At 39.0% G+C, this 27,992-nt stretch overlaps 1 protein-coding gene across 1 annotated transcript; it reads right to left on the reverse strand.

The window, feature by feature from the left end:
• Positions 1–609: 609 nt before the first annotated feature.
• LOC125457899 (uncharacterized) lies at positions 610–27,770 on the reverse strand. Its single transcript, XM_048542646.2, has 5 exons — positions 27,627–27,770; positions 21,929–22,276; positions 10,785–10,955; positions 5,565–5,605; positions 610–3,327 (listed from the first exon to the last, which is right to left on the reverse strand). The coding sequence occupies exons 1-5, from the start codon at positions 27,676–27,678 to the stop codon at positions 3,145–3,147; spliced, it is 795 nt and encodes a 264-aa protein (XP_048398603.1). The 5' UTR covers positions 27,679–27,770; the 3' UTR covers positions 610–3,144.
• Positions 27,771–27,992: the final 222 nt, after the last annotated feature.

Below are 27,992 nucleotides of genomic sequence, written 5' to 3' on the forward strand. Positions count from 1 at the left end.
TGGCCATTGAAGTATCTACCTGAATTACATTCTGTAACCTTGCTACTTTCATCCTTCTTTCAAGTTGCGTTCAACATGGAGGAATAGTAATTCATTAACTGAGGTCAGGTGGCAAGTAGCAACTACTGCGATCTTTTCTTGTTCAAGTTTTACCTTGATATAAAATTTCAAAGAATCTGGAGTCACGTCGAAGATGTGCAGGGCTACTCACACCTGACCCTATATGACTGCTATGTGCCACCAACTCCAACAGATCTGGCCTGCTGGTGGTGATAGAAGAAGTGTGGAACATTGGTTGTAAGGTATGATTCAATAAGTATTATTTCAGGCTGTTGTTTGACTGAGCTGTGTGACAGCTCTCTCAAATTTCAAAGATATGCATTTTATTTGGTATTAAAGATGCATTGCAAAGCAGCAAGGTAATTAATTGTTAACACTTCCTTGTTTAATCATTTGCTGTGAAATTTATTCAGCAGGCATAGGGTATTAGCTTTAGTTTGAGACATGAAGGCAGCCAATGAGTTTTGTTTCAAATGCTTTTAATAATGAGAAAAAGTTAAATTATTACATCAGTGCTTCTCTGAAAGAATGTTTAATAAATAGGTCATTTATTTACATATATTTCTCACAATATTTTGTACAATCTTACAAGGTCCGATGAAACTCAGAACTGGCTGGTTGTCAGAGGTCATTCAGATCTAATGAGTTGGAAGCATTATGAAGTCATACAAGTGAAATTTAGATTAAAAGTGATAGGTCACTAGACTTTAAGTTGACATTTTTGGTACGTCTGGACTCCAAAAGTAAAGATCTCAGAACCTGGAAACATACATTTTCAAGCCTTTGCAACGCAGTTTTATTTGTATTATAATTTTAATAAAGTGAACATGTGAAATCATAGCTAACTGAACATAAGGGATTTCTTTGTAGACCACAGGTGATGGACCCATCATTGATATCCATAGGCAGAATTTTCTACTGGAGGTAATATCAAATAATTTGACTCACATGTGTCTCGTGTTTCATGGAGTGTAATTCATATGCTGCTGAATTAATCTACACATTTAAAAAAAAATCATTGAAGTTAAGAATTTATCATCTCTTCATATAGCAAGTGCATTCTGCAGTTATTTTCTCATTTGTATTCAACACCAGGGTTGCATATTGACGATTTGAATGGAAACCTTTTGACAATTACTGAAATGGTTACTGGATCAATTTCCAAACATTGCTGGCAAAGAAATGGAAGCAGCTCCAAGGGTTTTCCTGACCTTTGTTTTCTAATCTATGTTATCTTTTCCCAATTATCAGTATTTTGTTCATAGTTTTCTTAATGTATCTGATTCAGACTGTATCTCTGTTATTTTATGCTTCCAAATTTAATTTATGCCCAACAAATTCAGCTCCTTGTTGCTACTGAAGGTAAAATGTAAAAATTGGCTGTACCAGCCAAGACAAGAATGAGGATCATTTCAGAAAAGCTGCATATCATTAGTTGGTTAATGATCAATTGCATAACATGTGGGCTGAATTTTTGTGTCTTGGACAGGAATCAGAAGTTGGACCAGATCATGCCCTGACCCCAAAAACTGTTTGTTCTAGGCATGCCTTTCTTTATTTTTAAAGGTATTTCACAACCAGGGAGTGTGCTCGACTTCCCAATAGGAATGATAGGTGGGCTCCTGAGGCTGGAGGATTGTAGTTGTGTCCCTGTGGCTAATACAGATGTAGATGTGTATCCCTTTTATGTTTAAGTACAATCCTTCCTTCCCTTGGCCTAAGGCTGGCAGATCGATCTGAGCATGCTCTGCGACAATGTGGATGCCAACTGGAAATGTTAATAGGCCTCTTAATTACTTTGGAACATAAAGCAAAATGCCAAAGGTGTTGAAAATCTGAAATAAAAACAGAAAATTCTGGAAATAGTCAGCAGAACAGAGAGCAGCTGTAGTATGAGAAACAGATTTACTGTTTTAAGCCAATGATGAACCTTCATTATCAACCTGAAATTTTAACCCAGTCTTCTACGTAGCTGTTGTCTGACCTACTGACAATTTACTACATTTTCTGCTTTCTCTACTTAATTACATTATTTTGATCTTGCATGGAGTTAATAGTGTCAAGAGCTGTTCATGCCTCCAACTTCCCTGAAAATTGAATTGTGGTGCTCACTAACACTATGGTCAGCAATGCTAAATTACATTTAATTGGAACCCAAGCACACGTCCCCAGGCAACTGAAAGTGCAACCTCTAGGGTTCTACACAGTGCTGTCTGTAAGACAGGCTTTTTGATTTACAGCCTGGCAACTGACTCTATTAAACCCTTTAACCTGATTGAATTACAAAGTCACACACTCCATAATAGCCACTTATGACTGCAAATGTTGAGCTGTGACATTCTGAATGAAAACTTGTATCTATATTTTGATATCTTTGTTTAAAAAGCAGACAAAATATCAGTAACACAATCTTACCTTTTGGAAATTATATAAATCAGAGTATTTTTGTCTGAATGATTTGATCATACTATGGCCTTTTAAAACAAGTGGCATCCATTGCAATCTAATGTGAACTCCCGATTTCAGGTTACATGAAGAATACGTTTCAACTTTGATATCGCTAAAGGAGAATGTCATGTGCGTTTATTGATACTACAAACATATGTAGTGCCAGTAGATAATGTTTTTAATTCACAGAATTAAAGTTCAGCACCAGTTCAGTGAGATCGTACCTAACATGAGTAAATTTGAAGGGTCCAGTCAGAACAGAGAGTAGGAATGGGACAATGGCAATCAACTAACCAGCATGAGGAGTTGCCTATTTCTTTCCAATTGTTTGTGAATTGACTCCTCTAAATGCTATCAGCTTGAAACTGTCCCTACAGAATCTAATAATGCCTTTCTTAGCTCTTTCTCATCCGTCCAAAATTAGTCAACGAATTGTCAACCAGGTAAGATTGATTTTGCTAGGATTTTACTTTCTCAGTGTTAAAATATGATCATTTCATTAATGGTGGTCAAATTGTGCCCTCTGATTTCATAGAATAAGTAGCAAGAAAAGTCAGGTGATATTTTAATGTAATATCTATGAGTTCACACGATAAAGGAAATAGTCAGATGCCACTATATCATATATATTTCCCCTTAGTTTACGACATTTGTTTTCTGCACACCAGTAGCTTGTTGTTGAGGTGCAAATACAATGGTAGCGTAGTATGAATCGTCAGAGGCAATTGAAGATGCTAGAGTCTGTCGAGTATTTTGCCCGGGGACCTTTAGTGCAGCATAGTCAGGACAGAACACTGTAGAAATTGGATCCTCTGCTTTCTAAAATTAATTGAAAGAAAATGAACGTGAATAAGACTCATCTTTGATTTGTGCATTGTAAAGGTTTTCTTGAGGTAGAATCCTGAAGTGATTTTAGGCTTATATTGAGCTAAGTTGAAACAATCTCTGCAGCCTGACTCCAGAATGCAGTAATGTTAAACCCCAGAGATTCAGTAACACCATTTTGACCTAGTCAACTGATGTTTCATAACATTAACATGAGCATTAGGTAGAAAGCGTTGAACAATGAGGTAGTCTCTGGTAACTCTTTCATTTCTTCATTTACTTGCCTAGATGGTAGGCTTGCATAAAATCTCAAGTCAAAATTGAACTTCGGCCAGATTGTTAAAATGTAGTCCTAAGGTCAGCACAATAGAATTATTTGAGATGAATTCCAGGCATTAAATTTGTCACAGGTTGGTTAATACACACTTTTACTCACCAGAAGCTGGACCCAGGTATTTCTGAACTCCCGGAACATTATTAAGAAATGTTTGGAGGGATATGGGCCAAGCACAGACAGGTGGGACTAGTTTAGTTTGGGATTATGATCAGCATGGATTGGTTCGACTGAAGGGTCTGTTTCCATGCTATGTGAGTCTATGACTCTAAGATGATAAGCCATTATTACATGTTGGAAGCTGCCTTCTTAGATGGGAATGGACCTAGAATGCAGCTGTACAATTAAAAGGCTCACAGTAGCTTAAAGTTAAAACCAATTAGAAACAAGAGCAGAAAGGACTTGAAACATTATGTTTTGCTATGTCTTCAGGAAGGCAGATATTCTTACGGAAGATATGGAAGTGCTGCTGAATTAAGTCGGGAAAAGGGGGATACACATTAGTTCAGAACTTGCAAAGTTGATCAATCACAGCGAAAGGAGATGTCAAGATCTGTTACTCCACATATATCAATTTAGCTCCAGCAAATATCAAATTTTTGTATCAGTCTAGAAAAAGGTAAGAAGACCTGGCCACATCTACCAATAAAACAAAGTAGTAAGTTAGGTTTTCTACATGTAATTTCCAAAAGCGCTTGAACTGTTTGCCACTAAAAGATATTTACAGATGAGGAAGGCTATGTAGTTCACCTGTATTTTTGCAGCCAGGAAAATCTTAACATCCCAAATTGCTTAACACAAATGTTTCTTCAATTATTTTAGGACTAACACCACTTCCATATTCTCTGTTGCACATATTGATCACTTTTCAAGTGAAGAATATGCTGAGAAGAGGCATCAGAATTAAATGTAAGAAAGCAAATATAATCAATATGTGCTGCTCTGAAAGTAGCTTGTTCAGAGATTTGATGCCCATATTTGGTTTTAAGAAATGGCTTTTTTGATTTGATTATTTTGCCTTTCTTCCAAAAGCTTCATAAACCTCAGTAACTCGTACAAATGATACTCAGAATGAGATAGAGTATATATCAGCCAAATGTGCTGACCATGAGAATCCTTACACAAATCTAAATCAGTGTTGTTCAGTCGTTCAACTCGCACTGCTTTATCCTGTCAATATTTTTTTCCGAGAGAGTTCATGCAATTATTTAGAATCAAATACCTCTTATTCTCTTGATTATCTGTAACACCAGAAATAAATAATTTAAAATGGACTCACTGCAGAAATGCAGCCAATTGCACAAGGTAACCTTGAAAACAGATAATGACCAAATAATCTATTTGTGATACTGATTGAAGGGTGACTATTGGCAGGACACAGAGCCAATGCTGCTGATTTTCATTGACATAGTGTCAAAAGGGTGCACTCCCATGTGCAGGATTATCAACCAAAATTTTATGGTCAAATTTCTGGAGGACGACATGAAACCACATAGCTCTGACTCAGACATCTTGTTTCTCTCTCTCTCTCTCTTTCTCTGATGTGAGTGTGATACAGATTATGTAATCACAGCCACAGTACCACAATGTTATATGTTCTATTTCTGAGGATAACATTGCTCTGTTGACTTCACTAGTTCAGGGTCAATGTAAAAAAGGATGGCAGATTCGCCTCTATGCCTCACATTTACATTTTGTGGCTGATGGAGATCATGTGATTTCCTGGAATAGAAGTGGATCACATGAATACCTGTGTAGTGACATTTCAATAGATGTTCACTGCACAGATTATCATTGCTTTGGCTGAATAAATTGACCATAGCAACAAAGGATCTGAGCTGATCAAATGATATCAGCAAACAGTTTATTATGTGCTGATAGCTTCAAGTACAATTACCTGGCAACTGACATCTGCTGGAGGAGGATTGGCGTTAGGACCTATAAGAAGAAAAAAAAGTGTAAAACACATATTTATGAGCTAGTATGATATATTTGTAAAAGAATTGGATGAGAAAAGCGCCATCTGCTCCAACTGAAACCTTTGTACAATGTGACACTATTTTAGAAATCACCTCTTAAAATGTGAAAAATGAAGCCCCTGAGCACACATAAAACTAACATTATTTCTGTCTGATGTCTGTAAGTTCAGCAGGTGGTCACCAGTACTACAAGCACCTTATTACCACATTTGTCGCAGGTTGGTTAGTTACCACACTTTTACTCACCAAAAGCTGGATCCAGGAATTTCTGAACATGTTATTTGCAGTATCAACCACAGCTTTCAGAAAAAAATGGAATAAAGAGATTGCAGATAGTGTCAAAATCAGCTTTTTTGGTAATAGAAGAAACACTGTAGGGGCTTATATCTTTAAAATGAAGGTATAAACTGACTGAAGTAGAACCACAAGGCAAGTTAATATTGAGTGCTTTAACAGCTAAATTATTCTGTTGCAACCTGTGCAACTTTGAATCTCACTTCAGCAATGATGAACAACTTGTCTCTGAATTTTCTAGGTAGTTTTCAGAATATCATAATTCTAATATCCTATGATCCCATAACTCCAATATCCTAATAGCTCATTAGGCTAAAACATACACTAATGCCAGATCGTTGATGGCAGAATTATTCCAAAGTGATAGAACATAGAACATAGAAAAGTATAGCACAGTACAGGGCCTTCGGCCCATGATGTTGTGCCGTGGAATAATCCTAACCCAAAAATAAAATAACCTAACCTACATTCCCCTCAATTCACTGCTGTCCATGTGCATGTCCAGCAGTCGCTTAAATGTCACTAATGACTCTGCTTCCACGACTACCACTGGTAAACTATTCCATGCGCTCACAACTCTCTGGGTGAAGAACCTCCCTCTGATGTCTCCTCTATACCTTCTTCCTAACACCTTAAAACTATGACCCCTCGTGGCAGTCAATCCTGCCCTGGGGAAAAGTCTCTGGCTATTGACTCTATCCATGCCTCTCATTACCTTGTACACCTCAATCAGGTCACCTCTCTTCCTCCTTCTCTCCAGAGAGAAAAGTCAGAGCTCAGTCAACCTCTCCTCGTAAGATAAGCCCTCCAGTCCTGGTAAGCCTCCTTTGCACCCTCTCCAAAGCCTCCACATCTTTCCTATAATAGGGAGACCAGAACTGGACACAACATTCCAAGTGTGGTCTCACCAGGGTTCTGTAGAGCTGCAGCATAACCTCGCGGCTCTTAAACTCGATCCCCCTGTTAATGAAAGCCAAAACACCATATGCTTTCTTAACAACCTTATCCACTTGGGTGGCAACTTTGAGGGAGTTATGCACTTGAACACCAAGATCCCGCTGTTCCTCCACACTGCCGAGAATCCTGCCTTTCATCCTATATTCAGCATTTAAGTTCGACCTTCCAAAATGTATCACTTCGCATTTATCCAGGTTGAACTCCATCTGCTATTTCTCAGCCCAGCTTTGCATACTGTCAATGTCTCGCTGAAGCCTGCAATAGCCCTCGATACTATCAACAGCACCTCCAACCTTTGTGTCATCAGCAAACATACTAACCCACCCCTCAACCTCCTCATCCAAGTCATTTATAAAAACTACAAAGAGCAGAGACCCAAGAACAGTGCCCTGTGGGACACCACTCGGCACTGACCTCCAGGCAGAATACTTACCATCTACAAGCACTCTCTGCCTCCTGTCAGCCAACCAATTCTGAATCCAGACAGCCAAATCACCCTGTATCCCATACCTCCTGACCTTATGAATGAACCTGCCGTGGGGAACCTTATCAAATGCCTTGCTGAAATCCATGTAAACCACATCTACTGCTCGACCCTTGTCAACCTGTCTCGCAACTTCCTCAAAGAACTCAATAAGATTTGTAAGGCATGACCTGTCCCTCACAACGCCATGCTGACTCCCTTTAATCACGCTATGCTTTTCCAAATAGTCATAAATCCTATCCCTCAGAATTCTTTCCAAAATCTTGCTGACCACAGACGTAAGACTGACTGGTTTGTAATTTCCAGGGATTTCCCTATCCCCTTTCTTGAAAAGAGGAACAACATTTGCCTCCCTCCAATCTTCCTGTACGACTCCCGTGGAGAGTGAGGAAGCAAAGATCTTCGCCAGCAGCTTAGCAACCTCCTTTCTTGCTCCCCGGAGCAACCTAGGATAAATCTGGTCTGGCCCTGGGGATTTATCAATCTTAATGTTTGCCAAAATTTCCAGCACATTAACTTCCTCAATCTTGATCTGTTCAAGCCTGTTTTCCTGCTCCACAAAGTTCTCATTCACAACAAGGTCCCTTTCCTTAGTGAAAACCGAAGCAAAAAACTCATTTAGGGCTTCCCCTATCTGCTCATACTCCACGCACAAGTTCCCTACGCTATCCCTGATCGGCCCTACCTTCTCCCTGATCATTCTCTTATTCCTCATTCCTGATGTGCTTTGTGTATTCACAAGTTTTTGTATGTGTTGTTAGTTTAGACTACACATGAATGTCTGGGGAAGGTCAGCAGTAATGGACAATTCAATCTCCACAAACAGATGGAAAGCCATTAATTTCTGCATCTATCCCATTTTAAAGAGATGTTGGTTTAAATTTCTCAATCAGTGATTTTCTGCAGTGAAACATCAGGACAGGGGACCGTTACAAAAGGTACTTGAGTAAATGCAGAACTTGTCTTTTAACTTTAAAACGAAATGATGCCAAAGTACGTGCAATGCCTGTAAAAGTTTCTGCCCTTGTGCTTTCGCAGAAGTTCAAAGAGCAGGGCAAAGTTATCCAGCAAGGCAGAAGGGAAAATCACAATATGCTCAGAAATGAAAAACCGAAAGAACTGCAGATGCTGTAAATCAGGAACAAAAACAGAAGTTGCTGGAAGCTCGCAGGTCTGGCAGCATCTGTGATGAAAAAATCAGAGTTAACATCTCGGGGTCAGGTGAACCTTCCTCAGAATTGGGTCACCAGACCAGAAATGTTAACTCTGATTTTTTTCTTCACAGATACTGCCAGACCTGCTGAGCTTCCAGCAACTTCTGCTCAGAAATTATATCTGACATCTAAAATTAGGCCTGTGTACCTATGTTAAAATAATTGTGAGAGAGGGAGAACAGCAGATGGTTTATTCCTACATGTATTAATGTTTTTTCTAAAAGTAAATATCAGTGTTTAACTTGGCTGACCATTCATGCTGTTTACTTATGGTGAAGTAACTTCTAACAGAATCTAAGGAAATCTTAAACGCTCATTGCTGCTCCAAATTTTAAAGAAGTGCCATCTGTATTAAATGTCAAGCTTGTAACTAGGGGAAACAATGACTGAACTTCAACAATAAAATGTACACAAAAACTTATGGCATTGAGCATAGTACACATCGACCCTTCAAACACAGCCTAATTGTAACTAACTGTGGTAGCAAATCATATATTGCTGCTTTTGTTTTTAATAGCTTATTTATATCATTAATGAGTAATCCAGATGTTGGACTGTTAGTCTAAAGATTTTGAGTTCAAGTCCCATGATGATATTTTGAGAATTTGGAAGACTATCTGGAAATAGAAAAGCTGGTAGCAGTAAAACAGTGAATGCAGGCATTGTCCTCATTCACGTTTGGTGTGAGGAGCCTGATCCACTGGGTGGGTGCAATACAGGCAGCTTCCAATGGCCCCGATGGTGTTGACAACATTGAGGTGCTGGCTTACACCGATTGGTAGACTTTCATCCCTTGGAAGGCTAATGGATGACCATTTAATGCCTGACAGGCTTTTCATTCAGGTCACATCTTTAACATGGAACTAAGGGAGATGCTCACTGGCTCTCCAGCTATTGCTTGAGAACCTGCTTGGTAAAGCTATTGGAATATCATAAAAACAAATGAGACTAATGAAAGCATAAAATGTTGGAAAAACTCAGCAGGCCTGGCAGTATCTGTGGACAGAAAGCAGAGTTATTATTTTGGGTCCACTTACCCTTCTTCAGAACTGGACTGAACTAGTCACTAGACCTGAAACTTTAATTCTGTCTTCCCTGGACAGATGCTGCAAGACCTGCTCAGCTTTCCTCGCAATCTCTGTTTCAGTTTCTCATTGTCAGTATCTGAAGGTTTTTTTTTGGTTATTTTTGAGATGAATTAATGTCCTTTGTAGAAAGAAGCTTGCCATTCTTGCCTAGCCTGGCAATATGTGACTGCAGTCCCAAGCCAATCAATTGTGAGGTGTCTCTCAATGCAACTAGAGATGGGCAATGAATGCCGGATTTGCTGGAATTGTCCACTCTATGAGAATGAATGATGAAAAGAGGAGGTATTACATTCAAGCTTCAAAATACCAGCTATTCTCTTACATTGAGGCAGTTGTCATACATTTATTTGGGTCTAATTGTTTGACCTATAAGAGATTTAATTTCCTGATTTTCATTGTCGAGCTAGTGATGCTTATTCTAGTCATCTTAATAGTGTTATTGTTCATTTAAAAATAATCCCTTTGTTTGCCCTCTTCCTTTCTACCATTCTAAGTGATAGTTTCCTGGATGGGAAGAATGACTCTGTCCAAGGTTTTTGCTAATCTCAGTCCATAACCATCTGCTGGAAGACTGACCAAGTTGCCTTCTTCCTTAATTTTTATCCAGCTGACAGAAAAGAACCTAGCTTGAATGTTTTGTATTTTTTTTCCTCTAAGAGTCTTCCTCTTTCTGAAATCTTGGAACTTTACCTCTAAGGGTAAGGCTTATGCTCAGAAAATTTCCAAATGTAGTTTTGTTGATGTAAAGCCCCAAAAATTCAGCCAATGTACAGTAGACTGGCACATCATTGCTGAATCTCATCCAGATCCAACATGTCCACACATCTACATGAGCTCAATTTCTCTTTTACCACTTACCTCGAGTGGGATTTCCATCACATTCAGTTTGTGATCTTTGTCCCTGTGCATATAATTTATGAAAATTCTAGATGATAGATAAATGTAGATGGTTTAAAATAGCTAAGCCTGTGTGCTTGGAAATTGGAAGCTTAGATCTATGTGACTGTGTAACATCTGACAAATGTGCTTCAAAGCATTGACTGAATTATCTGCTTGAAGTACAGAATTGGTTAAACATAAAAAGGATCTTCTGAGGCTTACCTTGTTTTTTTGGGCGGTATCTGAATAAAATGTAAATTAGCAGGCAGATGATGACAAAGGCAGCTATTACAGCTGAAGCAATTATTTGAATGCTAGCTTCCTTATTTTGGAATTTTTCTGCCTCATTTCTGTCTGTGATGTTTCTGTTTGGTGGACCAATCCATTGTTTGTCTGAAAATGAACAAAACGTCACTTATGAACAATAGGAAATCTCAATAGTCATGCACTGTCAGAACAATATTTTACACAAAATAAGTGTTCCCTAAATTTTAAAACAATTTTTTTGCCTGTAGTTTAAATCAGACTTATTAAAATGTAGCGAACATAGAGAATGCTGGTTTGGCAGCACCTGTGTAAACAGAATCAGAGCTAATGCTTTGAAGAAGAGCCATACTGGACTTGATTAGTTAACTCTATTACTCTCTTCACAATTTGCACCAGACTTGCTGAAATTTTTCAGTAGACTCTGTGCTTGTTTCCTGCACCCACAGTATTTTGCTTTTATTATTAAACTGCAATATTTGTAATGCCCAAATAGATAATTAATTAATATCAAGACTATATAATTTACCACAGCTTTAGCAGTAGCTTACATCTCATTAATAATTGTAACATTATACCAGCAGGGAAATCAAATAGCAGTAAAGATACTCCCAGCCATTTCTCTGAAACATCTTGTGGCCAGATTTGGAGTACTGTATCTGGAGAGCTCTTTGCAAATCAAAGATCCGCTTTCTGAGCAAAGAAGAGACCGAAGACATTGAAAGTTTCTCAAGGGATGTGATGGTGTGTGTGTGTGTGTGTGTGGAGAAGAGAGAGTGAGCAGGGTGGAGGAGATAAAATAATCTGAAGAAGGGGAAATTACAGATTTACAGGTGGTGAATTTTATTCCCAACACGACAGACAAACGTCCTGAAGGATATCTTGATGTCAAACTGGCCTCTGTATTCTTCAGTAATTTCCTAAGGATCTGGTTACTACAAATTATCTGGGTTTAATTCCCTCCAAGGGCAGTCTTTTGTGAATTTATGAATATAATCATATAAATTTGTCCCTGCATTATTTGTTTTGCTTATTTGAATGGGATGCTGCTGGTGATAAAATAGTCTAATATGATATTATGAAAATGAATTAACAGATGCAATAAAAATAATACTCCGAGGGATTTCTGCATCAACATTTGCCTACTTTTATCGGTAATTTAGTAATCTGCAAACTATTATTGATGAAGCAGTAATGGTGCTGATGGAATTAAAAGTAAAATGGATTACTGTAAAGCCTGGAAAGCTGCTTTAGAAAATATAGCAAAATTTTCTATACAATCATTGTTCGCTTTTATCAGCACCAAATCAACTCAGTAAAATTCAGTTATAAAGAATTGTAACAGTGGTACAACAAAATAATAAATACTGAAAACTGTTAATTTACAAGGACATATAATCAGGTTGTACAGCCTAATGAAGATTATTGATTTCTTTTGAAACTTATTTCTAACTAAACTTAGCACACAACAATTAAAATAGGGTGTCAAATGTTTCCTCATTAATGACTTAAAAGAATTCAGTTATTAATTGCAAAATGTTTGTATATCTCCATTCTGCCACACAGACTCAACTGCATTGTCTGGAATAGATTTTGACCTGTCAAAGTAACAGTGAGGTGAATTGCACTCACTGTGACAGTCCACAGTGGATATATGAAAACAGATTTTCCATGTTGCCTCACCATTGAAATGTGTTGAATTTTGTGAATTTCCTGTATTGACACAGCAAACATGAATTGAATTTTTTTTGCACAAAATGTCAAATCTTGTAATTTCATGTGTAAATATAGTTTGAACACAGTGCAATCTTTTAGTTACTGCCAAGCAAGGTTATTAACTCTGAAAATTAAAATTCTTTCCTTCAGAAATTATTTGTTGTTCGAGATTAGAGATTTTGAAAATGTCAGATTTGAAACAAAATATATAGAAACAAAGAAAAAGGCAGAATGTAAAACCGATAGCCAATTCATAATCCACTTCACCAACACCTTCCACCCCAACCTTCAGTTCACCTGGGCCATCTCCAGCACATCCCTCACCTTCCTGGACCTCTCAGTCTCCATCTCAGGCAACCAGCTTGTAACTGATAGTATCAGAGATAATGGGAACTGCAGATGCTGGAGATTCCAAGATAATAAAATGTGAGGCTGGATGAACACAGCAGGCCAAGCAGCATCTCAGGAGCACAAAAGCTGACGTTTCGGGCCCAGACCCTTCATCAGAGAGGGGGATGGGGAGAGGGAACTGGAATAAATAGGGAGAGAGGGGGAGGCGGACCGAAGATGGAGAGTAAAGAAGATAGGTGGAGAAGGTGTGGGTGGGGAGGTAGGGAGGGGATAGGTCAGTCCAGGGAAGACGGACAGGTAAGAGATTACAAGAGAGTTGCAATGGGAGAGAGATTCCCTGAGGTTGGTCTGGAGGGAGGAGGGTAACTTCTTCAGGTTAGGCATCCCTGGAAGAGGCTTCGCAGTGAGGTTAAAATAGTATCAGAGATAATGGGAACTGCAGATGCTGGAGATTCCAAGATAATAAAATGTGAGGCTGGATGAACACAGCAGGCCAAGCAGCATCTCAGGAGCACAAAAGCTGACGTTTCGGGCCCAGACCCTTCATCAGAGAGGGGGATGGGGGGAGGGAACTGGAATAAATAGGGAGAGAGGGGGAGGCGGACCGAAGATGGAGAGTAAAGAAGATAGGTGGAGAAGGTGTGGGTGGGGAGGTAGGGAGGGGATAGGTCAGTCCAGGGAAGACGGACAGGTAAGAGATTACAAGAGAGTTGCAATGGGAGAGAGATTCCCTGAGGTTGGTCCGGAGGGAGGAGGGTAACTTCTTCAGGTTAGGCATCCCTGGAAGAGGCTTCGCAGTGAGGTTAAAATAGTATCAGAGATAATGGGAACTGCAGATGCTGGAGATTCCAAGATAATAAAATGTGAGGCTGGATGAACACAGCAGGCCAAGCAGCATCTCAGGAGCACAAAAGCTGACGTTTCGGGCCCAGACCCTTCATCAGAGAGGGGGATGGGGGGAGGGAACTGGAATAAATAACTGAATGTCCATTTCAAGCCCACCGACTCCCACAGCTACCTAGAATACACCTCCTCCCACCCACCCTCCTGCAAAAATTCCATCCCCTATTCCCAATTCCTCCGCCTCCGCTGCATCTGCTCCCACGATAAGACATTCCACTCCCGCACATCCCAGATGTGCAAGTTCTTTAAGGACCGCAACTTTCCCCCCACGGTGATTGAGAACGCCCTGACCGCGTCTCCCGCATTTCCCGCGACACATCCCTCACACCCCGCCCCCGCCACAACCACCCCAAGAGGATCCCCCTCGTTCTCACACAACACCCTACCAACCTCCGGATACAACGCATTATCCTCCGACACTTCCGCCATTTACAATCCGACCCCACCACCCAAGACATTTTTCCATCCCCTCCCCTGTCTGCTTTCCGGAGAGACCACTCTCTCCGTGACTCCCTTGTTCGCTCCACACTGCCCTCCAACCCCACCACACCCGGCACCTTCCCCTGCAACCGCAGGAAATGTTACACTTGTCCCCACACCTCCTCCCTCACCCCCATCCCAGGCCCCAAGATGACATTCCACATTAAGCAGAGGTTCACCTGCACATCTGCCAATGTGGTATACTGCATCCACTGTACCCGGTGCGGCTTCCTCTACATTGGGGAAACCAAGCGGAGGCTTGGGGACCGCTTTGCAGAACACCTCCGCTCAGTTCGCAACAAACAACTGCACCTCCCAGTCGCAAACCATTTCCACTCCCCCTCCCATTCTCTTGATGACATGTCCATCATGGGCCTCCTGCACTGCCACAATGATGCCACCCGAAGGTTGCAGGAACAGCAACTCATATTCCGCCTGGGAACCCTGCAGCCATATGGTATCAATGTGGACTTCACCAGTTTCAAAATCTCCCCTTCCCCTACTGCATCCCTAAACCAGCCCAGTGCATCCCCTCCCCCCACTGCACCACACAACCAGCCCAGCTCTTCCCCCCCACCCACTGCATCCCAAAACCAGTCCAACCTGTCTCTGCCTCCCTAACCGGTTCTTCCTCTCACCCATCCCTTCCTCCCACCCCAAGCCGCACCCCCAGCTACCTACTAACCTCATCCCACCTCCTTGACCTGTCCGTCTTCCCTGGACTGACCTATCCCCTCCCTACCTCCCCACCTACACCCTCTCCACCTATCTTCTTTACTCTCCATCTTCGGTCCGCCTCCCCCTCTCTCCCTATTTATTCCAGTTCCCTCCCCCCATCCCCCTCTCTGATGAAGGGTCTAGGCCCGAAACGTCAGCTTTTGTGCTCCTGAGATGCTGCTTGGCCTGCTGTGTTCATCCAGCCTCACATTTTATTATCTCAGCCAATTCATAATTATTCATTTTACTTTAAATTAGTTTCTTTCAGGCTTTGAAAGAAATTTATGGTACTTTCATTTAACTGAAGGTTACACCAACAAATATGCACTCTTCGCTAAGTCCTTACTTCAATCTTTCTATGCAATACAGTTTCCTGTTACAGTTTAAAGATAATCATCAAAGAGAAAATATGATCAGTCGAAAAGTGAGATCAGAAATCTTAGCAAGACTGATTGTTCCTACTGTGAAGCTGTTGGTGGAAAGTGTATCCCTTCTAAAAACATTTTAGTGTTTAATAACTAACAAAGAAATGTGGCTCAATCTTTCTTATCTAACGGAATTTCCTTTTTACCATTGGTTTAACTGTGACAAACACTGAGTATGCACAATTTTAGATTAAGTGTATACTTTTTATATATTGTGTCTAGTCATGAGACACTTTGGGAAACACATTGGGAAATACCCCAACATCCTTTTTCTATTTTATCATATGCAATTTGAAAAATCATAGAAATGTCTCTTTTCTCAAAACGTTTTAAAGTAGCATTGACCATTTTTGGACATGCACCAATATTTCTGAACAATGTGAATGGAATATTCACTAGGTATGCCTGAGATTCTAAAGGTTGTTTTCTTCTTACAATATAGTGACTTACTCATGACTCACAGCTGAGGTTTTCATATTCATAAAATCACCTATTTACTAATAATTACTTTTGTAATATCTTCTGTGATTTACTGGGATATGTTAATCACCAGCCTATTGATCTCATAAGCCAGTGTTTTCCCACCTGTACCCTTTTGCCTACACAACTAATTGTCTAGTTGTATCAGCACATAAGATCACTATTTTCCTAGATAATAAAATGTGAGGCTGGATGAACACAGCAGGCCAAGCAGCATCTCAGGAGCACAAAAGCTGACGTTTCGGGCCTAGACCCTTCATCAGAGAGCTGTTGATTAAATTTTTTGAAACTGTTAGTCAAATAATTCTTAAATGAACTGACGCAGACCGGTTGAATTTGAAGGCATTTTTTCTGATGTGTCAAACTGGCTTCGGAGAGTCTCATAAAAGCAACTGGACAATCATAAGTACATAGAATTATAGATACATAGAATTTGGATACATAGTCTTCAATGTTTCAAATAAAACAATTCAATCTTTCCTCACATGCTAAAGTTCTCAATTCCAGGTAATATTCTTCCCAACTGCCCCTTTACCCACTCCAATGTCATCTCATAATTTCTGCAATTATCTGTATGCAGTACTCTCGCTGTGACTTTTAGTTCGTGTTTACACAATTCAATTTTAACACCCCCTGCACTTATGATTATTGCCCCAGGCAATTAAAGTATGTACTTCACGTGTCTTCTTAACCAACTTACTAACTGTCTACTGCCTTCTGGGATCTATGTTGTTCTTTCCCTCAATATCCTACTGTTCATTATTTCTGGTAAACCCTGGCTTGTTTGCCCTGCTCAAAATGCGTATATGTCAGATTTCTCTGGATTGAATTCCATTCTTCCATGTCATTGAGTATCTGGAAAATTTATAAATAAATTGATTGTAGTTTGTTTAAAAATGTTTATTTGCTTTGTATTTATGATTTCATGACCATTCACAAACAGATAACATTCTCCTTGTTTTTATAAAACAGCTCACGAGCCTATAGTTAGAATTGGAGAGCTCCTTAAATTACAGTCTTCACTCCCATCTTGTGAGATGAGTGTAGCTTATGAAGATTCCTTGTGTCAGCTCTCTCCTGCAGATCATGGTCCCAGAAATCTCAGCAATGTGATCCTATAGTTATGCCAGGGTCACATGCGTTGGTGAATTCTGCTGTTGACCCTGCCCAGAGTACGCAGTTTACTAAAAGCACTTAGATATGGGAATTCTTTCTCATCTTCTCACTGCAACTCAAACAGCAGTGAAGACCACATTGGATCCAGGCTTTGAGGAGGGAAGCTTCAGTGAGGGAGCATTTGACAGCAAGGATGCGCAGTTTTGGTACAATAGGAGGAAATCCAATTCTTCCCTCCACTCTGTGGAGAGGAATTCTACAAGTTGTAGCTGCCTTGAGCAGGCAAGTGTCAATTGACCCCAAGCAGGTAAGGTGGCCTTCAGTTGACCCTGCCCAGTTGTAGCTGCCTTGAGCAGGCAAGTGTCAATTGACCCCAAGCAGGTAAGGTGGCCTTCAGTTGACCCTGCGTACTCTGGGCAGGGTCAACTGAAGGCCACCTTACCTGCTTGGGGTCAATTGACACTTGCCTGCTCAAGGCAGCTACAACTTGTAGAATTCCTCTCCACAGACCGGAGGGAAGAATTGGATTTCCTCCTATTGTACCAAAACTGCGCATCCTTGCTGTCAAATGCTCCCTCACTGAAGCTTCCCTCCTCAAAGCCTGGATCCAATGTGGTCTTCACTGCTGTTTGAGTTGCAGTGAGAAGATGAGAAAGAATTCCCATATCTAAGTGCTTTTAGTAAACTAATTGAAAGCTTAATTTATGGAACTGAAAATGATTTGTTTTGTTTCGAATGTAATAATGTTCATTGCAGAGTTCAGGGATGTATTCCAGGGGCAGTATGAGTGTAAATAAAAGGAAGGTATCAACCTGGTGAAGCAGGACTGTTTGCATGCCAAACAGCCATAAGCAGCAAGTGATGGAGCTAAATGTTGCCACAACTAATGGATCAGATCTAAGCTCGGCAGTTTTGCCACATCCCGTTGTGAGTAGTGGTGGACAATTAAACAACTCACTGGAGAAGAACGTTCCACAACAATATGCCCATCCTCAATAATGGCTGAACCCAATACATCAGTGCAAAAAGATAAAGCTGAAGCATTTGTAACAATCTTCAGCCACAAGTGTCGAGTGGATGATCCAACTCAGCCTCCAGTGGTCCCTAGTATTACAGATACCAATCTTTTACCAATTCAATCCATTCCCATGTGATATCAAGAAATGATTGAAAGCACTGGATTTTTCAAAGGCTATGTGCCCTGATAGTGTTCTGGCAATAGTTTTGAAGACATGTGCCAAGAATGTACTGCACTCCTAGCCAAGCAGTTCAGTGCAGCCACAACACTTGCATCAACCCAACATCTTGGGAAATTGCCCAGGTACAGCTGTACTGAAACTGCAAGATATATTCAGCCCAGTCAATTGCAGCCTCATCAGTCTGCATTCAATCATCAGTAGAGTGATGGAAAGTCTCATAGTCAGGCTACTCAGCCTCTATCCTTATCACAGCATTAGTTCAAATATGGATATAAGTATTGAGCTCAGAGGAGGAGTGACAGTGATTGCCCTTGATTTTCATCAAGGCCACATTTAACTGTGTGTGGCATCAAGGAACTCTAGCAAAATTAGAGTCAGCTGAAATCAGAGGAAGATCTTCCACTGGCTGCAGTCATACCTGGAACAAAGGAAGGCGGTTGTAGTTGTTGAAAGTCAGTCATCTCAGCTCCAGGAGAAGTTCCTCAAGGTACTGTCCTAGGCCCAAACACCTTCAGCTGTTTCATCAATGACCTTTCTACCATCATCATATCAGAAAGTGGGATGTTCGCTGGTGATTGCACAATACTTAGGATACCTCAGATATTGAAACGGTTGATGTCTAATTGCAGCAAGACCGTTATAATATCCAGGAGTGGGTTGGCAAGCGGCAAGTAACATTTGCACCACAAAAGTGGCAAACAATTATTACCCTACAGTACGGAATCTAACCATTTCCCCTTGACATTTAGTGGCTTTCCCATAGTTGAATTGCCCACTATCAACATCTCGGGGATTAGTATTGACCAGAATCGGAACTGAACTAGTCATATAAATACTGTAGTTACTAGATTAGGTTAGAGGTTAAGAATCCTGCAGTGAGTAACTCACCTCCTGACTCCCTAAAGCCTATCAACCATCTATAAGTCAGGAGTGTGATGGAATACTCCCCAGTTGCCTGGATGGGTGCACCTCCAACTACACTCAAGAATCTTGACATGATCCAGGTCAAAGCAACCTTGGAGGCAACTACCAAATCCGTAAACATTCACTCCCTCCACAACTGGCACCCAGTAGCATCACTGTGTACAATCTTCAAGAAAGACAGCAGAAATTCTCCTAATCTCCATGGACAGCAGCTTCCAACCCACCACCACTACAAACTAGATAGACAAGAGTGGCAGATATATGGGAACACCACACCTGCAAGATCTCCTCCAAGCTAACTACCATGTTAACTTGGAAATATATTGCTGTTCCTTCAGAGTTGCTGGGTCAAAATCCTGGAACTCCCTCTTCAATGGCATTGTAGGTCTACCTACAGCACATGGATGTTAGCATTTTAAGGAGTCAACGCAACACTGTTTTCTCAAGGGCAACTTGGGATGGACAATAAAAGCTGGCCCTGCCAATGGCTTGCACATTCCATGAATGAATAGAAATGGTCCTAACTCAGCAAGTCGTTACCCATTTCTGGTCTATCTGACAGATCCTTCGAGTTGCATTAGTGCTGGATCTACCTAACACCAATACTGGCAAGCAAACAAAAACCTCTCTTTATGGTATTAGAAATAATAGTAATTTTCTGAACATCAGTTTCAAGGAAATAAACAATTTGCAATAGTTTCTATTATACTTCAGTTTATCAACCTTGTAACGTGGCTTAAAAATAACTTTCAAACTGCAGGGGGTGGGTGAATATGGGTATTTTTTAAGTATATTTTAAAAATGACTCATTTGTTCTTATTCATTTGTTCAAAGCTTAGAACATAATTTTTACATTTTTTAGTGGAAATATTAAATTGTAAAACACATGTTCACACATATGGGTGCTTCGGGTAAGTTAAAGTCACTTTCCCATGTTAATGGAAGTTAAGATTTCTGCTCCCTGATTCCGACCTGTGCAATTTACAGACGAATTTTCAAAGACACTCAGATAAAGCACAAGCTTGAAAAAATTCTCAGCAGGTTCCACAGTTAGTAGCAAAGCCTACATTGTGGCTGAAAATAGGTTTTGGTCCAGATCCAGAACAGGTGACATCATATTGAATGCAACGGAAAAGGTTTTGATAAACCTCGATAATCTCAAAGAACATTAATCTATTGCTGAAATAAACACCAGAGGTTGAAGGCTAAAATGGAAATGTTGCGATATGGAGAATCATGAAACAATAAAGGAAGAAATGAAAAGCAAAGTTTGGCTCTGTAAGATTGGTGGAAAAGGGGAAGAAAATACACACATCAAAACTGCTTGGAAGTAACGTGACCTTTCTTAACCATGTGTATTGGTATGTTGTGCAGCTGCAGCAACCTTTACAGCTCATGAGCCTGGTTTACCTTTCCTTTGTGCATACAATAATATGTTCATGTATGTATGTTGTGTTGTTCCTCTAGCTTCACAATATGGATTAGTTTTAAACCAATAATTTTTAAGGTATTCTAGAAGCCATGCACAAACATGCATAAACCCAATCTTTGAAAGTATCTATGCAATGACAATAAGGGGAAACACTCCAGTATAACCTTTTCATTAAACAGTACACTCATTTCACTGAAAGTTACTGTTAATAGAAATAATACTTTTTATCACTGTGCAATGCTAAACATTGGGCATATTCTTGGGCTTAATATAAATTCTGCTAATGTTATGGTATATATTTCCTAAATTATTATATGAAGTTTTTGATTTGTAGTGGAACTTCTGAAAGATTATGTTATGATAGCTTTTCTGCATTTTGGAATGTAACTGGTTGATATAAAGAGTTTTTAATACACAGTGAAAATTTGAGTCAAGTATATTCTGGTCAAGTAATAAAGCATTTCATATAAGGAGGGCATCTGAAATGTACCTATTGACTTTGTTATGCTAAAAGCCACAATATCTATTCCTGATGGGTTGTTTTAAGTTTTTTTTTCATTCATGGTACATGGGCATCGCTAGCGTGGCCAGCATTTATTGCCTGATCCAAATTATTACGACTCAACCACTTTACTTTGGGCCTGGAGTTACATGTAGACTAGACCAAGAAAGGGTGGCAGTTTCCTTCCCTAAAGAACAATAGATGGGTTTTTCCTAACAATTGACAATGGAGTCATGGTCATCGTTAGACTCATAATTCAAATCATTTCTTAATTGAATTCAAATTCCACCATCTGTCATGGCAAGATTCAAACACAAATGCCAAGAACAGTACCAGGATTTCTGGATTAATAGTCTAGCCATAATCCCACTCGGCCATCAATTCAACCTTTTTTCTGATGGAGATAATGGGAACTGCAGATGCTGGAGAATCCAAGATAATAAAGTGTGAAGCTGGATGAACACAGCAGGCCAAGCAGCATCTCAGGAGCACAAAAGCTGATGTTTCGGGCCTAGACCCTTCAACTTTATTATCTTTTCTGATGGACTTATGTTTTCAGACAATGACATAAATATCAAACCAATTGTGTCCAATGAATAGCTCTGAAATGAGGAATATATCAATGAGTATTGAGTTAAGAAGGCAGCAGAATTTTCTTATAGAACTTGACATCTTAGCCATAATGTGGATATCAACTCTACTGAAAATTTTAAAATATCTCACACTTGTGATTTTTAAATCCTTATGACACAGTACTAAACGTATGTAAATATGGGTGACTCATATTATTCAGTAGTCTAATCTTTGAGAATACATTAAATTATTTACTTAGGCATTGAGAAAGATTAGAGACGTACCAGTAACAATGAGGTGTGTTGCATTGGCTTTCGTTATAATCTTAGGGCCAGAAAATGAGACCAGTTCACAACCATATTCTCCAGAGTCATTTTTCACCAGATGTCTTATTAACATTGATGCTCTGTAGGTGCCAAGGTCCCATTGTAAATGGATGTGGTCAATGGCTGTGGAGATACTTGTCCTTAAATTAATTTCTCCAATCTTTGATCTATAATACGTGTATTTATACCACACTAGTCTCATGTCGTCAGTAAGATTTCCATTGCGAAGTTCACAGTAGATCTGAGCTGACTGATTACATTTCTTCTCAACAGTCATAGGATACTGTGTTAGAATTAGTGATTCACCTGAAAATGAAAATCACAGAGATATTAACATGTTAGAATGGGGTAGCTCAGTGGTTTCTCATGATTCAGATAGTATGGTCCAATGTACAGTACACTGAGGCCAAACTAATCTCAGCTTTATTAATTACAATACACAATTATCTGAAATCATACTCATAAAAACTTTACAATCAGTGACATCTGATAGGGTTCCATACTCACAGTCCCTATTATTTTCTATTCATGTTAAAAATATTGTCCAATTTTTAAAATAACGTTTATGTCCCTTGGAGTGAAAAAGCTTATGTACTCTTGTTTTCCACATTGTTTGATTCAGATCTTGATTCATTTATCTCAACTTTCCATTTATTTACAGAATGGATTGCAAACTGAATGTTTCATACACCTTTAAATATAATCCAAAAAAAATGCAAACCTTTGTATTGAGTCCTGAGACATTTGAAACTAATTTGAATAATCAATTCAAACAATAAGCAACATACCTACCCATAAATAGTCATCAAACTTTAACCATTTACTATTGAATTGTGTAAGTGATATTGTTTGAGCTATTGTGCTCTTTTAACAGTGAAAATTGTTATCGTGAAAATATTATCAAGCTAGAAACATTATCATATGGCAAGGCAATGCTGAAATTTCTACAAAGTGGAAATTACTTCCACTGTTTTGACAATAAACAGTCTACTTGTTGAATATCTGCTGGAGAGTGATGAATAATAAGCAGGGAAAAATAAAGAACAATTGATTGTTTTTATTTTCAGAAAATTACCGATATAACTCCAAAGATACTGCACAACAGAAATGTCATACACTTATTACAAAATTAATGAATCACATTTAGAGTTTTCCAGGAAACCATTCAATGTGTATACACACAGCTAAGTAAACTATCCAGTGATATTATAAGCATCACAAAGCAGCCCTGGAAAGCCAAACAGTCACTACGGTTTCATTGGACTGTCTTTGACCATCATGTCTAAATGCCCAAAAAATCAGAAATTGCTGGAGAAATTCAGCAGGTCTGGCAGCATCCACAGGAAAAAAGCAAAATTAACGTTTTGAGTCCAATAACTCTTCATCTGAACTTCACCAGAGGTTTTTGTTTCATTTCATGTCAAGATATTCATTGTATAGCTACAGCTAATGACAGAGTCACAGCTTTATCACTGCAGACTCTCATGTGGAATTACGATTTGCTTAGTTAGACAATTTTGACATGCTCATTTTAGAATAAGGGCTTAAAAAAAGATGAGAAAGATGGAAGTAGAGGGAAAAGAAAATCATTTGAAAGCACGTGTGTTTTATCATTAATTTGATCAATCTTACAGAATGTGGCAGAGAGGAACACAACATATACCTATTACGTACAACACTCAGAATTCTGTTTGTGTTTGGTGATTGTTAACAGAAATGCAGCATTAAACTGCTATTTAAACTAACCAGTCAACTAATTGTTTCGGAGATAGTCGGAACTGCAGATGCTGGACAATCTGAGATAACAAGATGTAGAGCTGGATGAACACAGCAGGCCAAGCAGCATCAGAGGAGCAGGAAGGCTGATGTTTTGGGCCTAGACCCTTCTTCAGAAAACTGGCAGACGTTTCGGGCCCAAGGGTCTAGGCCCGAACCATCAGCCTTCCTGTTCCTCTGATGCTGCTTGGCCTGCTGTATTCATCCAGCTCTACACCTTGTTATCTCAGTCAACTATTTGCTATTCTTTAGTACTTTACTTCAGAATTTATTTCTTTTTATACTTTATTCAGTTTTTTTTATCTATTCTTTGTTTTTCACACATACTGGAATGTATATCATAGGTTATTAGCTAACAAAAAAACTCAAGAAAAATAATTATTGAAGTTACATGTCATGTACGATGTTTTTTAGTTACAATTAAAGTTGCTTTTGTACATTACCTAATGAATGATTTAATGACATTTTTGTGATAAGTTGTACAGACAATTTTGAACAAATGTGGGTCAGCAATGTCTTTATATTTGTGTAGACATATGATGGTGTTATTTAGAGTATTCTCAATCCTTGTGCTGATGGTGCTTCCAGTAGTAGATATATATGAGCGTACTATGACCAGGTTTATGAATGAAACAGAAATAAATGGAAGGGTAATTGGTAAGGATAACACAAGGAGTCCGCAGAAAAATATAGACACTTCAGAAGAGTGGACAAAAACTTGGCAGTTGGAATGAAATGTTGGAAAATGTGAGGCTATGCACTTTGGCAGGAGAAATAGCGGGACTGAATATTATTTAAAAGGAAAAAACACTCTAGACAAGTGCAGTATAGAGGGATTTTGGTGTCCTTGTGCATGGATCTTAAAAAGCTAGCATAAATTGCAGCAGGTAATAGGAAAGGCAAATGGAATGTTGACCTTTATTTCAAAGGAAAAGTAGTGCAAAAACAGGTAAGTCTTGCTAAAGCTACTTAGACCACACTGAGAGTACTATGAATAGTTCCCCTTATCTCAGGGAAAACGTACTGTTACTGGAGGCAGTCACCAAATCATATCTATGAGATTGATCCTGTTTACTAGAGAAACTTTCTTTTGAGATTGGGTCTGAACTCGTTGACGTTTAGACCAATGAGAAGTGACCCTATTGAAACTCACAAATAATTAGGTTAGATAAGGGAAGGTTATTTCCCCTTGTGGTACCAGACAGTGGAATCTCAGGTTAAGGATTGCCTGGTTTTGACGCTGTTGAGGAGGAATTTCTTCTCTCTGAAATTACTGAATCTGTGGAGTCCTTTACTGCAACGGGCTGTTGAGGCTGGGTTGTTGCATACATTCAAGGCTGAGACAGTTGTATTTTTAATCAGGAAAGAAACAACGGTTATGGAGAAAAGGAGGGAAAGTGGAGCTGAAAGTTATTAGATCAACCACAATCTCATTGAATGGTAGAGCAGACTTAATGGGCTGAATGGCTTGCTTCTATCTCTTACAGCCTAATGGTCTAGTCATTTTTGGAAAATCCAAAAGTCTGTCTATGAAGGATATTGCTGACCTAAATTGAAAGGCTTGAAAACACCTTAATCATCTTTGGCTATGACCAAATTGGAAGCATTCATTAATAAAGTAGCTCAATTTTTCTTTGTTGCCATTCATAAAACTGACAACAAACCTCAAAAAATATCTTGTTCCAGAAGCGGAAAACAATTTTCAAGGCAAGATTGAGATTAAATGAAGGTGTAGATAGCAATGAGCATTTATTGTGAATTGAAGAATAGAGATTTGTTTCTTAGTTTTCCAGAGGCATTCTGAGCTCAGCCTGTTGTTAATTCTCCTACAATAACACACTGTATTCGACTTTTAGTATTGCAGAAGGATAGAGCTGAATTGTACAACATTTATGGAAGCAACCAGCGTATGTTTACACTGGAACTTTAATGTTGCTGTAAAACAGATTTTTTTATGTCTCCTGTGACACTTTAACTTCAAAGTAAGGTCCTCACTGAGCCGTCTAATGTCACTTGGGTTTGACAAGAATTTGAAATTATATTGCACCTTGTCACATCGGCAAGATGTGAACTTTAAAACCATTGGGTTATTTCTGAAGTGGAACTGTTATGAAGGCCATGGAAAGTTGGTGCCAAGTTTTGTTTTTGGGTGCTTTTAGAACATACCCAGAAACAATTCAGAAGTATGAAGCATGGAAATACACTGAGCTATTAAAACATTTAACACTTAAATCGATAGATAAAATATGAATGTGTCCCAAAGTATGTTATGTAGCCTGATCTCAAACTTGAAAATGCCCAACTTGGTAAATGTAATGAATTCTCTCTAAAATTCAACAAGCCGCAGACATAAGAATTGAAATTGCACTTTTACGACAACGTAGATTGCAAGCATCTTTTTAACATTATGGATGGCTTTGCAGTGAAATCCCATTCTTAAAGCTAAACTAATTTGAAGTCACAATTGTATAAGTGTCGTTCTTCCATTTATCATTAAAAGTGGAATTTCAGTTTGTTCAGTTCTGAGGAAGTGGCATTGGATCCAAAACATTAACTCCGATTTTTTTCTTCACAGATGCTGCCAGACCCGCTGAGCATTTCCAGAAACTTGTGTTTTTGTTCCTGATTTACAGAATCTACAGTTTTTTTTGGCTTATATTTATAATTTTGGGCTAAACGTCCTTGACCTCTCTCAATTCCAGTTCTGCCTTCCTGCCCCTGGTTTACATTCCAATGCAAAGCTTTACCCTGACTCTCATGATCACCACATGGGGACAATTTGGAGAAATCTAAAATTTAAATTCTAATATCTTTGAGCGAAAACAAGTAGGATTCTGTATTCTTACAGACAAATATGAAATGCTCCAGCATTAACAATGATTTCATCTTTTTCCAGATTCCAAGCTGTATGTAATGGTTATCAGTTGCTGCACAACAACTAAAGTATGCCAAAGGAACATTATTGCAGAGCAATGTGATCAGACCATCCCCGGATCAAAGGAAAAAGCTACAAAGAGAACTGTCAGCTATGATTTTTCTTTTGTGCTTTCAGAAATGTTTGCAGTATGAATGGGTGTCCAGTCTGCCAAACATAAATACATATCTAAATTGAGTTGAATACCTGATATAATGCAAAGTATGGTGTTAAAAACTAGTCACTCATAACCATTGTAGTCATGACTGTTGACTATATCACTATTACTCATCAAATGAGTCACATTTATAGATTATGAATGCAGAATACCTTGGACAATATACCCAGATTTGCATCTTTATTATTTTATTAATGTTCAGCCTAATGGCCCTATTTGACAACTTGCTGCTTCCTACTTTAGTGGGACCCCTATTATCTATCATATTGGTGGATGTAGTAAGCAGTAGACAAGTGAAAACCAACAAATCCTTGGGTTTACAGCAAGTGACTGTAAAAATGCCCAGGATAAATATTGTAAGAGTCTATGTTTTGGAAATTACAGTAAGCGATGGTGTTGCACAAATTTTAAAAGTAATATTATTAAATTCCCTTCCATGCCATTTTAAGGGAACATGTTTATTATAAATAAATTATATAATTCATGAATTAACACTACTGAAAAATGCAAAGAAAGATATTTAACAAAAATGCACCGTATATGTCTGCAATGGCGTTTCTGACAGTAATTTCCTGACTATTTTGCAATGAAATATAAATCATAAACAATATGTCAGTGGCTTGAGCACATAGGAGGTCATGTACAGATACCTTTAACTGGATTTCATATTACCAAACTTTCTAGATCAATTTGAGTTCATAGAAGTGCTTGAAAAATCTGCTTCCTTTTAATTTAAAGTCAGTTTTCAACATCAAAAGACTTCAAAGTAAAGAGAAATTTGTACTCACCCAGAGTCACAGAAAACACCAAGAAGATTTGTTGAGCAAACGACATGGCCATCTCTATCACGAGCTCAAGGAGAAACAGCCATTAACATGTCAAGGTGATTGAATACTGCACATTCTCTTAGTACTGAGGATATCTGCGCGCTAGTTTCCTTGGTGAGTAACAATCAACGTCTTGATTCTGAGTATGTATCACACCCCCACAACAAAACTAAATGCTGAGTGGGAGCTTCCCCTGCCTGGTTTGCAGATCTCACATTTTCTTTTAATGTGGCCCAATTAACAGAGGGTGGCCTCGGATATGACGCTACCCTCCCATTATGAGGGGACCCATTACGCTGTGGGGTATCATAATACTAATTAATTCAA

This window comes from Stegostoma tigrinum, chromosome 14 (assembly GCF_030684315.1).
Source record: "Stegostoma tigrinum isolate sSteTig4 chromosome 14, sSteTig4.hap1, whole genome shotgun sequence".
Classification (NCBI taxonomy): Eukaryota; Metazoa; Chordata; class Chondrichthyes; order Orectolobiformes; family Stegostomatidae; genus Stegostoma; species Stegostoma tigrinum.

Excerpts from the sequence above, each read along its gene's own strand:
- LOC125457899 (XM_048542646.2), bottom strand. The coding sequence starts at position 27,678 with ATGGCCATGTCGTTTGCTCAACAAATCTTCTTGGTGTTTTCTGTGACT. Across the intron at positions 22,277-27,626 it reads GGTGTTTTCTGTGACTCTGG|GTGAATCACTAATTCTAACA; the intron begins GTGAGTACAAAT and ends TTTCATTTTCAG. Across the intron at positions 10,956-21,928 it reads AACACACCTCATTGTTACTG|ACAAACAATGGATTGGTCCA; the intron begins GTACGTCTCTAA and ends GTTCATTTTCAG.